Raw genomic sequence first — 20,253 nt, 5'->3', positions numbered from 1 at the left:
AGCATGCCAGCATGTCATGTGATCAGGGGGGATGTCATCTAAGATCCTATTACATTTGCAATGTCTACCCCAGATACATACATGTGGTAGACGTTGCAAATGTAACAGGACCTTAGATGACATCACCCTTGTCACATGATATGAAGTGCCCAATGATGTAACACAGCATACAGCAGTATATTCTGTAGCAGTACGACCTGTCAATCAGGAACAAGGAGGCAGGGCAATGCCAGTAACCACTGAAAATGCAGGGCCTCATTGCACTCAGTGCTGTTGGCAAGTTACATATAAGTTTACAAACTTGATAATGACTTCATATAGATGGCAAAACGTCGCTTTTTTACTATGGTGGAATAAAGAAATACTTTTTTAAGGAGTGCTGCTTCGCTAGTTTTATACATTTTTCTGGTGAACTTTTGAAGACTTGCACCCATGATTGACCTATACAAGTGCTGCTCCAATTTTTTTGCTTTTTTCCTAAGTTTACAAACTGATTTTTTAACATTACAGCAATTAAAAGGAAGCATTTAGGGCTCATGGAAGTGCTTTTTAATCATAGTTTTTTATGAACTATTGATTTTAGGTGGGTTCATTTGCAAGGCAGGTTCTCTTTAAGCTATGATCATCATTGGTCACATTGATTCTCGATCCTCACAATGCTCGCTGGCACTGTAATGTATGATACTACAGAGATTCTTATTGCCTCTACCGTATGATAGTAAATGATATTTTGGCTCTCAAGTAAAACAAAGCAAAATCAGTGTTTTCTTTCTAGTTCAGTGACATATTATTCTCATGCTTTATAGAGACAGCATCTGTAAATAATCATCTGGAAGACATTTCATGGAATAACATAGCGCAACCTCAAAGAGTATTCATAGTCTGCTACATTTAAACAAGATTTTAAACCCACAGGGAAGCCAATATCAACACAATGCTTCCTGAGTGTAAAAGCCAGGAATTTCATAGCAGTGAGCGTAATAATAGCTCTCACATTACCCTCTATTTCTTCTGCCTTCTCAGACAAAGTTTACTAATCATAGCGGATTGTATTTATATCATTACTAGAGTTTATGTTCTGCTTAAGGCAACTCGCATGGAACCTCCACAGAGAACCCTGTAGAACTGCACCTGTAACTATGGCTGTACATATACAGAGTCATGCAGTATTTACTACCACAACAGGAAAATATTAGCATAGGAGAGGGTTTATTAATGATAGTCCATTAAAGGGATATTTTCATCATATTTATTTAAAAGAAACCTGTCAGGCACATCTAACCCAAAGGTCTGATCTCATTTTCTGTAGTGAGTTGCTCTGCAGGAGAATGTTCAAATGAGTCACTGACTCATGTAAATAATAATATGACCCCCCCCCCCACTCTGCATTGTAATCATGTGATTGAGTTAGCCAAGTGTTCATGAGCTGATCCGTCCCCCCTCCTTCCCGCAACACCCCCTTCCTCCTCTGTCCTCTTGTAAACACGCCCCTGCACTCAGAACCTGCTAAGCTGCAGCACAGAATGGGGTGTGAATGATATTCTCAGGGGACATCTGATTCAGGAACACCTTGCTGAGTAAATTCACAGGATTTTCAATTCAGAGTGGAAGGGGTTTGCAGGTTTTCCTTGTTAGCAGACAGGTACTGGAACCGGTGATATTGGTGCTATAAGGTAAAGAGGTGGTGTGACTTCTGTTTTTGTCAATGCCACGTGCTGGCAATGCAGGTCGTGTGCATGCCTCTAGCCTCCTATTGGTCTGCATGGTGTATTCTGCATGGCCCACTTGGTGCTGCATGGAGGCAGTTGTCGTGCATCAATTCCAGAGGTCAAAAGAATATACACCTCCTTCCGGCCTCACTGGAATTCCACTCGGAGTCACCTCTGGTTTGTGTTGGCGTAGGTCCCAGGATATGTCAGCCTTCGCAACAGAAGACCCTGCCGCAGACTCATACACAGTACCGCCACAAAAGTTGTCAGGAATGCTGGTTGTGGTTGTAGATAACTGGGTGCCGGAAAGAGGCCCCATCGAGCCGGGTGTGGCTACCACTACCAGGGATCCTCAACTGGTCGGGTGGAGCCGGGGGCTGGGTCTCCATGGTCCTGCAGGTGGACCTCTGCCACGTCTCCATGTGGCAGGTTCCGGATGGTTTCAGATGCCAAGGGACTTAACAAAGCCTGAGAAAGGGGGAAAAAGGGGAGAAAGAAGTCAGAGCATAACTATAGACAGCGTACCATGGTGTCATTTTAGAGTTATTACAAATTTGGATCACAGAAGGTATTAAAGCTATAGCATGAACAGTAAAGTATAGCTGAATGATGGTTTAAAAGCAGTTTTACCTTTTTTTACAAATAATTTAGACCAGTTTAATGAAAACATTAAACACAAGCTTGATGTTTTGATAAATATGTTTGCAACTTCCTAATATAAGTTGAGTTTCTATCTATCCCTCTGGGTCAGCTACAAGTCTATTTGCTGTATGTATAACACAGCTATGGCCCAGGAGGGAGCATATGACTCACAAACATAGCCACATAAGAAGATCAGCTACATTATAATAAAGATCATGTACCCTGTCAATGGAGCTGATATTAAAAATGTTTGTGGGACATATGTATGGAACCAGAGATGATATTTGAAGCACCACATTGTAAGTCACACCTCCATTAAAATGAATTAAGTTAAAAAACCCCATCCCCAGAAATATGTTCAGTGGAGGCCACAGATCTCAGTCTCCTCTGAACGTATACCTTTTTTTCCAGCAGTAAGCAGGATTAAATAGTACAGTCTACTACGCTTTTTATTCTGTGTATCCTGCTGAAGAAGGTGACCCAAAGGATACATCCATCTGATAATATATGTCTATGGACATCTTCGGCCTTATATCCATAGATTTATATGCTGAATGTGTCCAAAAAACAAAGGCCCACATTTATTAAGGGTTTGACAAAAAGAAAGTTGGTGCACACTTCTCGAGCAGTGCAGGGTGTGCCAGATTAATGAAGACCGCGCACCAATACTCAATAACCTGGCACACCCTGCACATTAAAGAGGCAAACTGCACATTGTGAAGTTTGCACTACTTTTGATAAATGTAGGCCAGACAGTTAATCTGGCCTTTTTAATTTTCCTCCTTATACCACTTTCACACTAAGTGGGCGTAGAGGGTTATGAAGGTGGCCATGGAGTAGTTGGCCTGTAAAAGCGTAGGTTATGGTGCAATTGTACGCCACACAGGAGAGGCGGGTTCAATCGTACACTGGCACAAAAAACTCCCTCCACAAAATACAATTACAATGACAAATGCACTATGCACTACAAACATTAACGCTATACTTCTCATGCTTTCACATTTACACATTTACTTCCTATTATGTAAAGCATTGCTGGCAGAAAGCATAAAGGACATCATTATAGACCATTCTTTCTAATTGCATCTCAGATAGAAAGTTAGAGGTTACTTACTGAATGGGGATGGGGGGGGGGCAATGCACATGATTAAGTAGCTGGACACACAGGAAAGATACATACCTTGGAGGCGGCCAATTCGAGCCTCAGTACAGACCCAGAGAAGGATCCCTTTATGCAAACCACATTTACCCTCCCAAGCCTCCAAACAGTACCTTTTCCTGTAATATGTACATCCCCTGGAGGTGATTTTAGCATATTTCTAGGTTGCAGCATACATGAAAAATCATGTTTTATTCTTTTGCAGGATGCAGTCAGGCAGTCAAGCAACCCCACCTCCTGCAGTCAGGTAACCCTGTCTCCTGCAGTCAGTCTGCTCTGCCCACTCCATGCATCTGAATTCCTATCCCTGACTCCTAGATCTCCAGGTAGCTGGAGAATAACATCTGAAATAGGAGGCAGGGCCGGGAATTCAGATGCAAAGAGTGGGCATAGCAGACAGACTGCAGGAGGTGGGGTTGCCTGACTGCAGGAGGTGGGGATGCCTGACTGCAGGAGGTGGGGATGCCTGACTGCAGGAGGAGGGGTTGCCTGACTGCAGGAGGAGGGGTTGCCTGACTGCAGGAGGAGGGGTTGCCTGACTGTAGGAGATGCGATTGCCTGACTGTAGGAGATGCGATTGCCTGACTGCAGGAGGTGTGGTTATCTGACTGCAGGAGGTGGGGTGACCTGACTGCAGGAGGTGAAAGATTTTTCATTCATGCTGCAACCTAGAAACCTAAAAACACCTCCAGGGAAGTACATTTTACAGAAGGAGGTACTGTGTTTTGGGGGGGGGGATTGGTGTGGTGACAGGTTCACTTTAAGAGGCTGAGTGAGAAGTAGGTAATAACTAAACAGGTATTACCACTATTCCTCCTCACCCAGGTATTCCTCCTCACCTCTGCTGCAACTGTCTCTGTGTCCAGAGGTCTCAGTTGGAGTTGGCAGCCACATTGGGCCTTGTAACAGCCTCTATGGTTGTGGTTCCACCACTGGCTGTTTATATTACTGGCAATGGATGTTAAAGCGCTTGTCCATGACTTGGCTAGTGCAGCTTATTTCCCCTTCAATTGAAAGGCTTCTGACTCTGTGCCCTGCGCAGGTACAGTGGCTGGGAAATCAGTTTGATGGGAATGCTAAAGGACAGAAATTGACCCAATAAACCACCAGTATGGTGTCAAGCAGCACAACACCTTTCAGACTCTGTTTCTTCATGGCCCAGCAAGGTGACATCATTTAGAAAATCAACTTTGTAGTGGGTTGTAAATTAGTTGTATAAAGTCAATGAAGCAGAGAGATGAGTGCTGAGGTCAAGCTCGCTATCGGTTTTTGGCGCACGCTATCGGATTGTGGCGCATCAACGTCAGCATGCTTGCGACGGAAATCGGGGTGCATGGCTGTCGGAAAACCCGACGGATTCGGAAAAACTGCTGTATTTTTTTTTTTAAAAGTGTCGCTTGACACGCACTTACCTGCACCCAGCATTGGATCATGAACTCCGGCGGACTTCAACGCAGCAGCGACACCTGGTGGACATCGGGCGCACTACCTTAGTGAATCCTCGACGGAGAACGCGCTGCTGGATCGCGACAGGACCGGGTAAGTACATGAGCCCCATTGTGTTAAACCCTCAGTTATCTCACAATGATGACCAATACCAAGGAAAGGCCAACTGGTTTAATAAATTACTGAAAAGCTTCCTCAGGGACTATGACTTGTGTGCTTGTATGATGAGCAGAACCTGATCTAAAACTGTAAAATTCCAGGATTATCAAAGCTGCTTTCTGGTTTGAGGAGGAGTGATGGGAATGTCACAGATCTGTCCTAAGTAAGCCATTGCATTATTCACAATAACATTGTACCGTGGTAACAACAGAAAGGATCAGCTCTAGCAGCCAAGTTAACTTTCAAGATTGGCATGTTTCTTAGACATTCAATGTGCCGAAGGTCACCATAGTCTTGTAAACTGTATAGGATAAATTCCACCACAGGATCTAAACATGTGCTTTCAGTTGGTTTAATGAGTCAGAGTTTGTGATGAAATTCATGATGAAAAGCAGATGTTATAATTAAGTTTTGTGCAAGAAAAATAAAAAAAGAAACTTTTTTCCCGAAAATAAGAGTGATGGAAACTATTTTGTAGGTTTTTAAAAAATGAAGGTTTCTTACGCCTATGATGTTTTGGCAAACTGATAGTTATTGAGGTCCGTGTCCTAATATACGTATACATCTATATATATTTATACCATTATATATATATTGTACTTAACTAATACTTTATATTGTCTGGACCTGCGTGTCCCTCGATTGCAAGTGATGCTAATTTGTTTTATGTTAATATTACAATTGTTCAATAAAGAATGATAAAAAAAAAAAATGAAGGTTTCTGTCTTGTATGAATAATATTTTGGAATCTTGGATCAAATGTTGATGTTTGCGCCCCTTACCATCAATATCTCTAGGAATCTTCTTTCCAGTGATTGGCAGATGCCAATGTTCAAGGTGTCTACCTTGTGTACGCTCATCCGATGCCAGAGACAGTTGCCATACAGTTACATCTGTTCCCCAAAGGATATTATGGTCCCTGTTGACCATATACATCACTCTGCAGCAGGAACCAGGGTAGAAAAATGCAGTTCGCTGGATGTGACATGTACTGGGCAGATAGAGGCAAAAAGGATGCCCCCATGTGCCAGTATAGTCTGTGGCAATTTTCCTAGCAAATGCAGGACCGCCACTAGGAAATTTGGGGCCCCTGACTGGCTAATTTTGCGGGCACCCCACAGAATGATCATTTACCCCTGTGTACACAGTGAGTTCCCTGCACCTGGAAAGGGAGGAGGGTTTTCTGTGACTTAGGGCCCCTTCTTCTTCTTAGGGCCCCCTGAACACAGTCACACTAAACCCCCCATGATGGCTGCCCTAAACGTATGGAACTGTTCCTGGAGTATATACTGAACACTTCCATGGATGTAGTCTTAAACACCTTTTTTTTTTTTACTATTATTTGATTTATTTGCCATCACCAGTGATCTGTAAAATTGCTTTATCTGTGAAATAGAAAGTAAATATCACACATGTAAACTATGACAAGAACCCTGTTGCATCCCATGTCAGACCTATGAGTTTTCATGGTTGCAAACTACAAGCAAACTTCCTCTGTAACCTTCTACTGTCTGAAGGTTAAAGGGGTTTTCCCACGATAGGGCCCAACTTGCTGATTTGTGGGGGTCTCAATGATGGAACTCTCACGGATCACTAGATCATCGCTCCCCAAGATGGGTGAAGCAGCAGGACCAGCATGTCTGGGCTTCCCTGTTCATCTCTATGGAGCTGACAAAGATTGCCGAGTATGGCGTTTGGAAATCTCTGTCAGCTCCTTAGAGATGAAAGGGGCAGCCTGGCCATGTGTGGCTGGCTGCTCTGCTCACCTCGGGTAGTTTGACTGGGGTACATTGAAACCCCCCCCCCCCATTCTTGTGATCTGTGGGGGGTCTCATCTCTGAAGAAAGAGATGAAGAAAAAGAACAAAACCAATCATTTTTGAATGGAGAATAAGAAAAATGAACTTCAAATGTGTGGCTAAAGAAGAGCAGAATGTAATGAGAACAGAATAAGTTTAGAAAAAACACATGGATAAGTAGAAGGTCAAGGGCAGTGCTCAGTAGGGGAGCAGATGTGGCGGATATTACAAAATACAGAACAGTAGGCCAATTGGCCCTGATAGCAAGACTTAATAATGTATTTACTGCAGCAATATTCTGAAGTTCATTAAAAACATTAGTGATGCGATCATGTAACCATGCTGTATACGTATATATAGTAACCAGACTATATATTATATATTGTATATTCATACTATAATATTCCTCTTTTTGTAATACTTCCTTTAAAATGTTTCCTGTTTAACTAACATAATACGACAAAAGAGCATCAGTCATCAGCACCAATCCTTATGGATAGCTCCTGGCACTACCTGCAGTACCTGCAGCATGGGCTAGTAACAGCCACAATGCCTCTAGTTGTAATATTGGAATTACCTGCTTATCCCTCCAAACATCAGATCTTCATTTGTAGCAAAGCGGACAATAATTGAATTGAAACTACAGACGGTCCTCTACTTAAGAACACCAGACTTACAGACGACCCCTAGTTACAAACGGACCTCTGGATGTTGGTAATTTACTGTACTTTAGCACTAGGCAGACATAACAATATTACAGGTGTCTGCAATTAAGCTTTATTGTTAATCCTGGTTCTGATGACAATCCAATATTTTTAAAATCCAATTGTTACAGAGACCAAAAATTTTTTCACTGGGGTTACAATTATAAAGTATACAGTTCATACTTACATACAAATTCAACTTAAGAACAAACCTGCAGAACCTATCTTGTATGTAACCCGGGGACTGCCTGTAAACATAGCAGCAACTAATCATTATTATTCATGTTTCCAGATATGTATGTGATACACTGTAATATTAGAATATAATGAATCTGAAAAATATTAATGATATATGCTCTGACAGTGATCCGTGTTCCAGAAGCAATTCATTTCTATTACCTTACATGACCCATAAGTGCTGAGTATATCATAGCAATATAATGTATTACATTATAAACAGTAGGGAATGATGTATTGCTTTCATTTATGTAAACTTGGCTTGGCTGAGGCTACTGCTGCATGTAAATATTTCATGTCTATTTTAGGCATCATGCATTTGTAAGTGAGAATTATAGCACATTTTATAAATACAGCTGTACCATCCACCACACTATAGCAGCAGCAGTGCCTCCTTGTGCGCCCGCATCGATTGTCAGTCTCCTGTCTCTTCTGGCACCGTCAACAGCTGAGTTCCCCTAAAGTCAGCAGGGAACCAGGAGCTACTGCACATACGCAGGCCCATGTCGCCAGGTTCACACTGAGCACAGATGTACAAGGAGGCGCCTCTGCAGGGCCACTGGGGGCATGTTATAGCCTTAGCCCCTGAAGCTTGCAAAGGCTATTACATGCCCCCAGTAGCCCCAGAGGCAAATTAGCATATTAATAAAAGAATGTTTTTTAGGGACATAGGCTGCATACCAGGGCATATAAAAAATACTTTATGGATGACACTGCCATAGGGAATCTACCACTGGATCTACTTTAGTAAGTAGATTAAAGTTTGTAGATTTCCTTTAACCCCTTCCTGACTGTACTATTACGGCATCGCAAAGTGGGTATGGATAGGCTTTTATACAACATAACCATCAATGTTATTTAGTTGTAAAATAACCCTTCTTGAAGCTCTCTTCTGTCCCTGCTGTGTCCAGTGCCTGAGGAGGGCTATTCCACAGATTGACAGTTCTCATAGTAAAAAAGCCCTGTCACTTATGGTGATTAAACCTTGTTTTCCCCTTGTCTTTTGATTTGATTTTATCTGGAACAACTTAGCATCATATTTTTTCTTTCTTTCATATGTTCTCCCAATAAATGTAGTCCCAAAGTGACCACATGAGTTCTCAATTTAAAAAAAAAATGCAAAAACTTTTGTCTATTAAATCTTCTGTCTGTGACTTATATCTATCCCTGCATCATATACATACTTTATTGTTTCTTATCAGGCATACAAGAAGGAACCCAGTGTACAAAATGCAAAAATAACTGGGCATTGAAATTTTCCATCATACTGCTGTATATTCTGTGTGCCCTACTCACTATCACAGTGTCCATTCTAGGATACAAAGGTATGTGCAAGTATCATAAGTATTGCAATGTTATGTGGCTGTTATAATGTGAGATACAGTAATATGTTTGCTGACATTGGCAATGTGACCTTCATTCAGTGTGTTAGATAACATTCATTACATATGGCTATTGCTAGTCTTGTTGTATTTTGTACTTGTCTAGTCTCATTGCCCAACAGTCACAATTGATTCATTTCCCCTTGTGAAATAATTGCTGTTTTTGTTGTATCCTAATGAGACTCTTAGCCACATGGGAAAGACACAATGCTGAATTTTTATTAGTCGTTTTGGGGGAATTGATGGGGGAGTAGGATCAGGGTCAGCTCCAAGTTTTAGAAGGCCCCTGGGCGACAGAATCTCAGTGGGCCCCTTTGCAGTGAAGTCACATGGCTGTAATTCAGAAACTAAAACTGTCTCCTGTTCCCTAAAATATTCTCTAGTTTATCATCCCAAACAACCCCCATTATGATTATTTTATATACAGCCCCCCATGGGTTCATTAGATTTAGCCCCCCTCACCGCCAATGGATTTTTTTAGATTTAGCCCCCCTCACCCCTGGATTATGTGGGCCCCCCAGCAGGTCTGGGCCCCAGCACTTTCCCAGGTATGCCCAGTCCTGGCACCAGCCCTGAGTAGGATGCTTACCCAGATCCCCTACAGTTTAATGTTATGGTGAAGCATGGGAGCATCCTGCACCACCATCACCATTCCACAGCCTACTTTAGGCCTGTAGCCTTCGAGAAGGGTGCGTGGAAGCACACCTCTTCACACTCCCGATTCCTCTTAAAATCCACATGCAAAATAAACACCCACAATTGGTTGGTAAGCTGCAGCAAACCTACAGTACAACAGGTCTCCCATAAGTTTTAATATTTGCGCAGAAAATATTTTCTGTCCCCCCCTCCCAGAAATAGTTGACCTGCAGGTTTAAAACTCACAGCAGAAGACCCTTTGCTCTAAAGGTTTTAGTTGTAGCATGTGGATAACATATGTTTAAACCTTGTCCGCTATGCTGCTACTGTAACCCTGTGTGACTCCAACTTTAAAGAAACTGCAAATCAGTTCTAATTCACATAAAAAATAAAAACATCATAAAAATAATTAAGTGGAAAAACTTTATTATAATAAAAGGGAGCATGAAAATACTGGTTGCTTACAAGCTGCATGGGTTGTTACTCTCTATATAGATGCATGAGAACAAAGGTGGAGATTTATCAGAAATGTCTAACCTGGAAGGAAACTATGTCTGACTACAGTGGACCTGGGAGGAAACTATGTCTGACTATAATGGATCTGGAAACTATGTCTGACTATAGTGGACCTGGGAGGAAACTATGTCTGACTATAATGGATCTGGAAACTATGTCTGACTATAGTGGACCTACAAGGAAATTTTGTCTGACTATAGTGGACCTGGAAGGAAACTATGTCTGACTATAGCGGACCTGGAAGGAAACTATGTCTGACTATAGCGGACCTGGAAGGAAACTATGCCTGACTATAGTAGACCTGGAAGGAGACTATGTCTGGCTACAGTGGACCTACAAGGAAATGTTGTCTGACTATAGTGGACCTAGAAGGATATTTTGTCTGACTAAAGTGGACCTGGAAGGAAACTACGTCTGACTATAGTGGACCTGGAAGGAAACTATGTCTGACTATAGCGGACCTGGAAGGAAACTATGCCTGACTATAGTAGACCTGGAAGGAAACTATGCCTGACTATAGTAGACCTGGAAGGAAACTATGTCTGACTATAGTGGGCCTGGAAGGAAACTATTTCTGAGTATAGTGGATCTGGAAACTATGTCTGACTATAGTGGACCTGGAAGGATATTTTGTCTGCCTAAAGTGGACCTGGAAGGAAACTATGTCTGAGTATAGTGGATCTGGAAACTGTGTCTGACTATAGCGGACCTGGAAGGAAACTATGTCTGACTATAGTGGACCTACAAGGATATTTTGTCTGCCTAAAGTGGACCTGGAAGGAAACTATGTCTGAGTATAGTGGATCTGGAAACTGTGTCTGACTATAGCGGACCTGGAAGGAAACTATCATACCTCCCAACATTTGGGAAAAGGAAAGAGGGACAAAATGGCGGCACGCGTAGCGTGCCGCGGCGATCCCCCTAAGCCACACCCCCAATCACTCCCTGGCCACGCCCCAAATTTTAGCCATATTAAAATAATAAAAATCATCATTTAAAAAAAAAAAAAAAATTATCCTCATTGGGATTTGAACCCAGAACCTGCAGTGTCCATGTACAATAATAACACAGCGCCTTAACCCACTGAGCTATAACCTCAGTGATTAACAAGGTGGAGAATTTTGGTAACTAAGAACTATATACTGCCTTGGTATATAGGGAGGGATCTTCTCAGATTATTGTAATTATTGAGACTATTATTATTATTATGGAGATTATTATTATTATTATTGAGATGATTATTATTATTTTTACTATTATTAATAATCATCTCCATAATAATAAAAATAATAAAATGTATAATAATAATAATAGTCTCAATAATTACAATAATAACCTCTGAGAAGATCCCTCTCTATACATCAGTGCATTAGTCTGTGTCACCGCATAATAACCCATGAGGTGAATTAGTAAGAGCAGGGTAAAATAATATGTGGGAGAAATAGGAGAAAAAATAGTGGTAGGGCATAATTTATATATATAATAACTATAGTCATACATGTACCCCAATGTCTGACTATAGTGGAACTGGAAGGAAACAATGGGGGTCATTTACTAAGGGCCCGATTCACTTTTCCCGGCGTGTCACCCGAATATTTCCGATTTGCGCCGATTTTCCCTGTTTTGCCCCGGGTTTTTGGCGCACGCGATAGGGTTGTGGCGCATCGGCGCCGGCGTGCACGTGACGGAAATTGGGGGGTGTGGCCGAACGATAACGCGACAGATTCGGAGAAACCGCCGCATTTAAAAAAAAGAAAGTGTCGCGGGACACACGCTCACCTTCACCAAGTATAGGATGGTTCACTCCGGCGGACCTCGGGGAACTTCAGCGCAGCAGCGACACCTGGTGGACGTCAGAGGAACTACCTTAGTGAATCGCCAGAAGACCCGAATCCACCGCACAGAACGCGCCGCTGGATCGCAAATGGGCCAGGTAAGTAAATCTGCCCCAATGTCTGACTATACTGAATCCAGAAGGAAACTATGTCTAACTATAGTGGAACTTAACAGAAAAATATGACATAAGAGATGCAATATTAAAAAATCCAAATATGCCCATACCACTTCAACCAGTTATTAAATTTACAAGCCTACATGTCTATTCCAATAACATTTATTCATGTTTATATAATACTTTTATTGTGATGCAATATTGTGAGTCAATACCATAACCTTGTTCTAGAGTTATAGAGTGTGATAAAATGTAAAATAATTGTGTAAATATGTATTACCATTATAAAGAAGTATGCGTTAACACACCAAAGCTATGGTGACCATGTCCCACATACTGATAAGTGAAGAATCCTAGACACATTAATTGCTACACAAACAGACAGCCAATATATCCCCAGCATTTGTTAGATGCACCAAAGTTCACTAATCTCTGGTATTACAATGTGAACGTGTTTTGTCTCAGTTTTTATTGTCAACCTGTCGGCAGAATCCAGGACATGATCTCACATAAAAGCCGCATGATCCCCGACAGCAGTTACAGAAAAGCCCAATAACCTGCACGTCAGCTAAAGCTTTGTCTTTTTTTTATAGTTGTAGAAAGAATGGATGGCGTTTCAGATGACATAGAAAAGTCACAACTAGGTTACAATAGTAAGATCTCCGAGGTGGAGCAGAACCTGAAGAAACTAGGTAAATTCTAATTCTATTATTGCCTATCCTGCATTATCTGTATCATTCCCAGGCTTATCCTTTTTACCTAGGGGTGGATATGCTTTTGATGCATCCTACTGCATGGGGCCTCAGTGGTGGAATGCAAGTTCTCATGAACAGATGGTGGTATCTGGTACATGTAGATGCACTCTGCTCACATGCTGTAAACCGTATTGAAGTCTTCAAGAAGCTGATACAATTTAAGGCCATAGCAGTGCGGGGAGCCAATTCAGAAGAAAGTTGCGCTTTAATCATTGGAATTCCCAGAATGCCATTTCCACTTGTTTCTACCATTTATTTTATTTAAATACATGCCCCCTTCTATACACCTCATTAAAGTATATCAACATCATAAACTGGAGCTTCTCCTTGGCACCCCACTATAAACCAAACTGACAGCCTACAATAAACAGTGGGTCTTACTCTTAGGCTACATTCACACACACGTATAGGGGACGTATATAAGGCCGACGTATATACGGCCGACGTATATACCTCCCCCATACACGGCAATGGGTGCACGGCACAAGTGCTGCACCGTACCTTTCCATAGCCCGGAGAAAGATAGGACATGTCCTATCTTTCTCCGGAATGCGGCTCCGTGCGCAATGTTCTATACAGTACGGCGGGCACATGTCAATGTGAATGTAGCCTTATAGAGCTAGTAATGGTACATTGTGGGTAATATTAGTGGGTGGCTTCAGAATCTTGCCTAAACCACACCTGCAGCGAATAATGATTGGACCCGAACCCCAAACTTCAGCCAGAATTTTGGGTTTCGGTAACCCTCCTCACCAGTAACACGCGCAATCGATCTTGGGGAACTGGCCGGTTGCATATGATATGATACATAGTGAGGGTTAGCATTATAGTTCGGCACCCGAGCAGGACTTCCAGGTTCGGGTTCAGCTGTACTTGACTTATTCTAAACAGGTCTGCAAATTATTGTTGAAAAAAATTGCAAATAAGTTTTCCTGAGCAAAAAAAGCAAATCTGTTCCTCAGTACTACCTTTAAAGGAAACCTACCACTTGTAGTGGCAGGTTTCTGATGGAAATACTGGGCACCAGCTCAGGGTGAGCTGGTGCCGGAGCTTATTTTTGTTAGTGTTTTAAACCGCGGTATCGCCTTTCTTCCCCATACTGATGCTCGGTTTGAACTGCAGGAGATTGTCTTGACCAAGTCTACATGCCTAAATGCACTGAGTTGCCGCCATGTGATTGGCTGATTAGAAATTAAGTGTTAACGAGCAGTTGGACAGGTGTACCAAATAAAGTGGCCGGTGAGTGTACATCAATAGCATGTGTCTTCTACAGCCCGGAACTCCTGCTCTAGTAGGCGAGTGCCTATCGATACTGCATCACTGTCAGTCTCTAAATACAAACACCGACCGGTGGTAATGGGCGGCCAACTGACAACATACACACTCTTCCCCACCGACAATACACAAGCTCCCTTGCACTGACAACATACACTCTCCTTCTCCACACTAACAAAACACACACAACCCTTCTCCCACTACCAACATCAAAAGCAATCCCTCACTGAAACTCACACCCTTCCCCAACTGACATTTTCAAAGCTTGTCTCCTCAACCACTAAAAACACACATGCTCCTCCTCACTGATAACATACACCCCCAACTGGCAGCAGCCAAGCTCTCCCTCACTGACAACACACACCCCTCCCCCACTTACACACATCCTCACCATTGACAAACAAGATCCTCCCCACTGACAACACATAACCTCACCCCTCCCATACTGACTAAACTCATGTCACTTACTTACCTCCTGTTTCATGTTCTCCATGCTGTTTCTCCATGCTGGGGGTGAGTCTCTTGTACCTGGAGGAGGGATGGTCACTTCTCCAGCTTTATACAAAAATGCAACCACATGAAGAGAGGGTCGGGGCTCGCAGCACTGGACAGAGCAGAGGAGAATCTCCATCCCCAGCTATCAGCCCCACATTGCACATACAACCAGCACTCCCCCCACAGGCAGAGCAGAGGTGGCACACTAGTGAAGGCATACCTCTGCCTACCCCTCGCCCTGGCCCTGCTCACCAGTCTGGGGAACATTCAATAGCAATTCATATCTCAGCTTCCAGTGTGTGAGTGCGACATCACATGATTGAGATGGGTTTGTTTTCTAAGTATAGTAAATCAATTTGTGTACTTTCCTATATCATTCCTACACATAAACTGTAAAGAAAGGAACTTTGCATACATACAAAATTTGTTGTGTAACCTTTTTACCTATTCCTCCTGTTTTTCTAATCACCTGAAGATTTTTTTCAAGGATTTCTACAGGGTGGAATATATTTCAGAATGAGTCACTGAAAAAAGAATACAGTTTATGGTAGAGAAGATAAATATATGACAACATAGGCAATTTAAGATTGTATCATTTCCTATCACATGGTATATATTTTGCAGATGATCAAGCTGGAGAAAAGTCAACCAACACTAACACAGAACTCTCTGGTGTAAGGTCAGATATCGAAGCCATTCGTCAACAACTTCGCGAGATTACAGAAAAAAGTAGTCGAAACAAGGAAACCCTGGAGAAACTGCAAGAAGCTGGTGGTCTTCTGGATGCTAAACAAAGCCAAATGAAAAGTGCTTTAGACAATAATTCTCTAATGATCAATGGAGTCAATCAAACTCTGCAGGTATATAACAGTTATGTTTCTAGCTTACAACAGGACACGAGCAGTCTACAGACAAATCTTCAAAGTCAGATGCAGTCAAGCAATATGCTCACTATCAGCGTAAGTAACTTAAACTTGACACAGATCCAGCAAAGGACAGTTATAAGCACTTTACAGAGATCTGTGGATGACACCAGCCAAGCTATCCAACGTATCAAGAATGATTTCCAAAGCCTTCAACAAGCTGTTCTTCAAACACGAAAGGACACAGACTGGTTGAAAGAAAGAGTTCAGAACCTACAAAGCATAGCAACAAATAACTCTGCTCTTGTTAAGGCCAACAATGAGACTGTAGAAGAAATGAGCAACCAACTCAACAATCTTGGTATTCAGATAGAAAACATTACTGTGACTGCACAAGCAAATGAGCAAAACTTGAAGGATCTTCAGGATTATCATAAAGAATATGAAAATAGGACAAATGACAAATTCAGCTATTTGGAAGAGCGTTTCCAGAAATTTGAAGAAGATATTGTAGGTATCATTTCCAATATTAGTTACACTGCTCATCATCTAAGGACGCTGACTAGTAACCTCAATGACGTACGAACAACTTGCACGGATACGCTGAGTAAACACACAGAAGATTTAATTCAGCTGAATAACTCTATCTCCAGTGTTCAGCTAGACACATCTTCCCTTAGGACACAACAAGATACAATGAGACAAAGACTAGATAATGAAGTAGCCAACTTATCAATAATTATGGAGGAAATGAAGCTGGTGGATTCAAAGCATGGACAACTAATAAAGAACTTCACAATATTGCAAGGTAATATTTTATTTTATTTTCTTCTTTGACCTTGTATCACATTTTCCAACATCAATTCTTTGCATCTCTTAAGTTAGAATATATATGTGGCTGTGGGGGTGTATTAAAACAAGAAACCTAATTCTTACCTCTCTCTTCGATCCGGTTTACCAGCATTATGTGCCATCAGTGACTTGTTTCTGTCTGTATACAGAGGCCAGCAGTGCCATCCTGACCACTGCTCTGAACCTTCCACAGTATTAGTTTCAGGCTACAGTAGGCACATGACAGTGGTCTGGATGGCACTGATGGCCTCTGTATACAAACAGAGATAGGCAGTGACAGACTTCACAGCAGCTGAATGGGAGCGGGGAGAGGTAAGTATGAGAGGTTTATTTTGTTAAAAGAACCCCCTGCTCCTCCAACCATACATAAACTTTATTTCTAATCCCGGACAATTCCTTTAATAGGAATTGCTCTACTGATCCTGGCTAACTGTTCCTGAGCAATCAGTTCTGTTCATTTTATGGGCCCAGTATTGTAATTTGAGTCTCTACTGTCACATGCACAACCCTATTAAAGGACACAAAGAATTAGTGGAGGCCATGAAAGAGCTTTTAGTTGAAAGAAATAATGTTCAGACAACACCTTGCCATAATAAGGGATCATCACTAAGGGGATATTACGTTCACTGCATTTTGTTCTCAGGATGAAAGCACCACAGGATCAAAAGAACAAGGGACTACCCCTTTAAGGAAACATGTAGTGATCATCCGGTAGTGATGTTACTGTAAACTGTTGTTTGTAAACTGTAAGCTGTAAAAAATTACAACATGCATACATAAATCACTCATGGTCTATTACTTTCTAAAATATGGCGACATATATTAAAATGTAAAGATACTCATTTATTTACAATAACTATTGGCCAAATCATCATTCAGCCAACTATACAAGACAAGAGTCTGCCAAAAAACCCTAGTAACATCTAATTCCCTATTGGGCATGATAAAACTAAAGATACCCACTGCTTCTAAGAGTAAAGAAAGGCCAATGCCCATGAGAGAGCCAGCTAACTCTTCTCTTGTGTTTACGAGGACCTTGCATCAAAACATTTTTATTTTACTATGTTGTATTCCACCTACAGACATTTATGGGTGAGTCACAGAATATTCCATAAATTTCATGTAGGTATAGGTTCAGGTCCCTGTCTATCATTTACCAATGCAAAGTGGCAAATGGTTTCATTCATTATATTTTGAACATTAAAATGTAAAGTCTATCGTAGCTACATTGAAGACTTGGTCACAAATTCAGATCAGATCGAAAAAAACAACTTGCACCTTGATAGAACCTTACAGAGCCTAATCAAAGTAAATCAATGTCCCTAAGAGAGGCAGTGGTATGTATCATGCAACAGATCTGGTTATGTATGGAAACCAGAACACAAGTGTTGATAGAGGATACTAGAATTCCAAAGCAAAATCACTAATCAAACTTTTGGTGCACATCTTTTTTTCTGTCTTGTCAGAGACGACACATATAACACACTTCATAAATACATGTTTAAGCAGTTTGCACTTTCTTTTCAGTGCAAAGTCAGACAGAAAATGCTTTAATAAATGTGGGCCAATGACTGTCAGCTTTCAATGAGCTCAGTTGATAAATGAATATTTGAGTTTGGAGCCTATGGTGGCCGGTGTAACCCCAAAAGATAATTATTGTGAAGTTTTTCCAGATTTTTTTACTTAAAATCTATCAAATGTTACTTTTAAGTGTAGAGACTAGAAATACTCACTCACCAGAGGTTCCATGTTTAAATATGAAATGAAACCCCCACATTGGTCCATGATATTCACTAGAGGATCAGTAAACTGTAAGTTGATAGTAGAGACAATCCCTTGTTGTTGAGTTTTGCTATCAAGTGAATCTATTAGAAATTAAAAAGATAATTCCAGAATAAAAACCCAGAATAATTACATACAGACATCTTTATCTATATAATACAGCATCTTTCTGTTACATTGTACTGTTCCACTGTGTATTTTCTAGTTATGATTGATTGTACTATGCTTCATGAACATAAATGTAGATATAGGGATAATACTTTCCTTTTTTATCACAGGGCCACCAGGTCCTAGGGGACCTAGAGGTGATAGAGGCCCCCCTGGTCCCATGGGACCTATTGGACCAAAGGGACAGACCGGGGATAAAGGAGAAGCAGGTGTGCCAGGACCTGCTGGTGAAAAGGGACTTCCTGGACCAATTGGCCCTCCAGGAGAAAAAGGATCAAGAGGTTCGAAGGGCTCACAAGGAAATAAAGGACAGAGAGGATCACCAGGAAAAAGTGGAGAATCAGGACCTAAAGGTGATCCAGGTTTACCAGGACCACCTGGAGCAAATGGACCACAGGGCCCCCCTGGCCCTCCAGGCCCTCAGGGAATTAGAGGGATCATTGGTGAACCTGGTATTCCTGGTATAAGGGGGGCACCTGGCCCACCAGGCATACCTGGCTTACCTGGTTTACCAGGACCTAGAGGGCCACCTGGACCTCCTGGAGATGCTGTAAGATCCTCATCATTATTTGATGGCTACACGTCTGAACTTGAAAAGATTCCTTCAGTGTCCGGTAAGTGAAATGAAGCTATGAAATTCTTTTTTCCACCTTATCTTTTATGATACTATAACTTACCATATCTATTACCTTCCTTTTAGGCTGTCCATATGAATGGATGAATTTTACAGAGAAATGCTATTATTTTTCAAATGGAAAAGAGACTTTTGATGATGCTAAGCTGTTCTGTGAAGAAAAGGGAGCCAAGCTAGTTATTCTAGAGAGCAAAGAAGAACAGGTAAATACATGTTAAAGCTTTATACTGAGTGAGAACCATTATCAAAGTCATTGGATATAAGCTTTATACTAGAGAACATAAAAGGGTAGAAATTCTCAAAGCAATCTCCATAAACCTCTCACGTAGCCAAACCAGTCCCTAGACTGTACTGATGTGGAACAACAATTGTGAAACAAGCTGTCTACAGTTGGGTATCTATTGCTTTTGGAAGAGACTTATTGGCTTGACCATTATCCCAGGTCATGTTACAATGCTTCCTGAAGGTTGACATGGACATACAGGAAGCTGCCATATTTAAAGGAAATCTACCATCTGGATTCTACTTTTCTTTAGTATTCCCGATTGCTGCCTTATCCCTAAACATGTTTTATTAGGTAATAGAAAGCTGCATATCCTTTTTTAAACTTTGTTTTATGTATACTCAAATTACCTTTAGAGGCAAGTCAGGGCGTTGAGTAGTCTCTGTGACCTCCTGGGACTAAGGCTACTCCACACCCCAAGTAGCCTCTACAGAGCCACCCCACCGCCGTGGTAGCACGGCAATCCACATGAACTTACAATTCTATGAATTTCAATTCTATGAATTCCTACCACCACCGCTGCATACCTGATGTTAACACAGTGAATAAAATATATAAGGAAGAAATTGTTTGCCCACCACCACCACAGTATAATGTATTCCAAACCACTGGTGGCGACCAGCCACTGCCACCATTATGTATCCCATGTGCTACTGCACCCTTCCGACGCCAAACCACAGCTCTTCATCTATATCCCTCCACAGGTCTGTTTGACAAAGGCTGTGTTGAATTTAAAATCCAATTTCTTCATTTAGGCTTAGTGGGCTTTGTATTTACGGATTTCATTGTGTGGTCCCCTTTATATTA

The 20,253-nt window shown here is 41.6% G+C and overlaps 1 protein-coding gene and 1 long non-coding RNA gene across 3 annotated transcripts in view; one reads left to right on the top strand and one right to left on the bottom strand.

Annotated features, from left to right (window-relative positions):
* The window catches only part of COLEC12 (collectin subfamily member 12), a 77,075-nt gene that overhangs the window by 52,295 nt on the left and 4,527 nt on the right, over positions 1-20,253 (top strand). Inside the window, exons 3-7 of the mRNA XM_072152102.1 lie at positions 9,057-9,179; positions 12,933-13,031; positions 15,489-16,535; positions 18,640-19,143; positions 19,230-19,366. Of these exons, the coding sequence (XP_072008203.1) occupies positions 9,057-9,179; positions 12,933-13,031; positions 15,489-16,535; positions 18,640-19,143; positions 19,230-19,366 (1,910 nt within the window). The remainder of the gene's footprint in view (positions 1-9,056; positions 9,180-12,932; positions 13,032-15,488; positions 16,536-18,639; positions 19,144-19,229; positions 19,367-20,253) is intronic.
* LOC140132834 (uncharacterized) lies at positions 1,442-19,332 on the bottom strand. 2 transcript variants are annotated; one of them, XR_011855724.1, is made up of 3 exons: positions 19,207-19,332; positions 18,317-18,444; positions 1,442-2,177 (listed from the first exon to the last, which is right to left on the bottom strand). It is a non-coding gene; the product is annotated as an uncharacterized lncRNA (long non-coding RNA). The 2 variants fall into 2 exon arrangements; XR_011855725.1 differs by lacking the exon at positions 1,442-2,177 and adding an exon at positions 17,124-17,330.

This window comes from Engystomops pustulosus, chromosome 5, assembly GCF_040894005.1.
Source record: "Engystomops pustulosus chromosome 5, aEngPut4.maternal, whole genome shotgun sequence".
NCBI classification, from domain to species: domain Eukaryota; kingdom Metazoa; phylum Chordata; class Amphibia; order Anura; family Leptodactylidae; genus Engystomops; species Engystomops pustulosus.
Note: the sequence above shows the minus strand (reverse complement) of the source record. Positions and strands in the feature narration are given on the sequence as shown.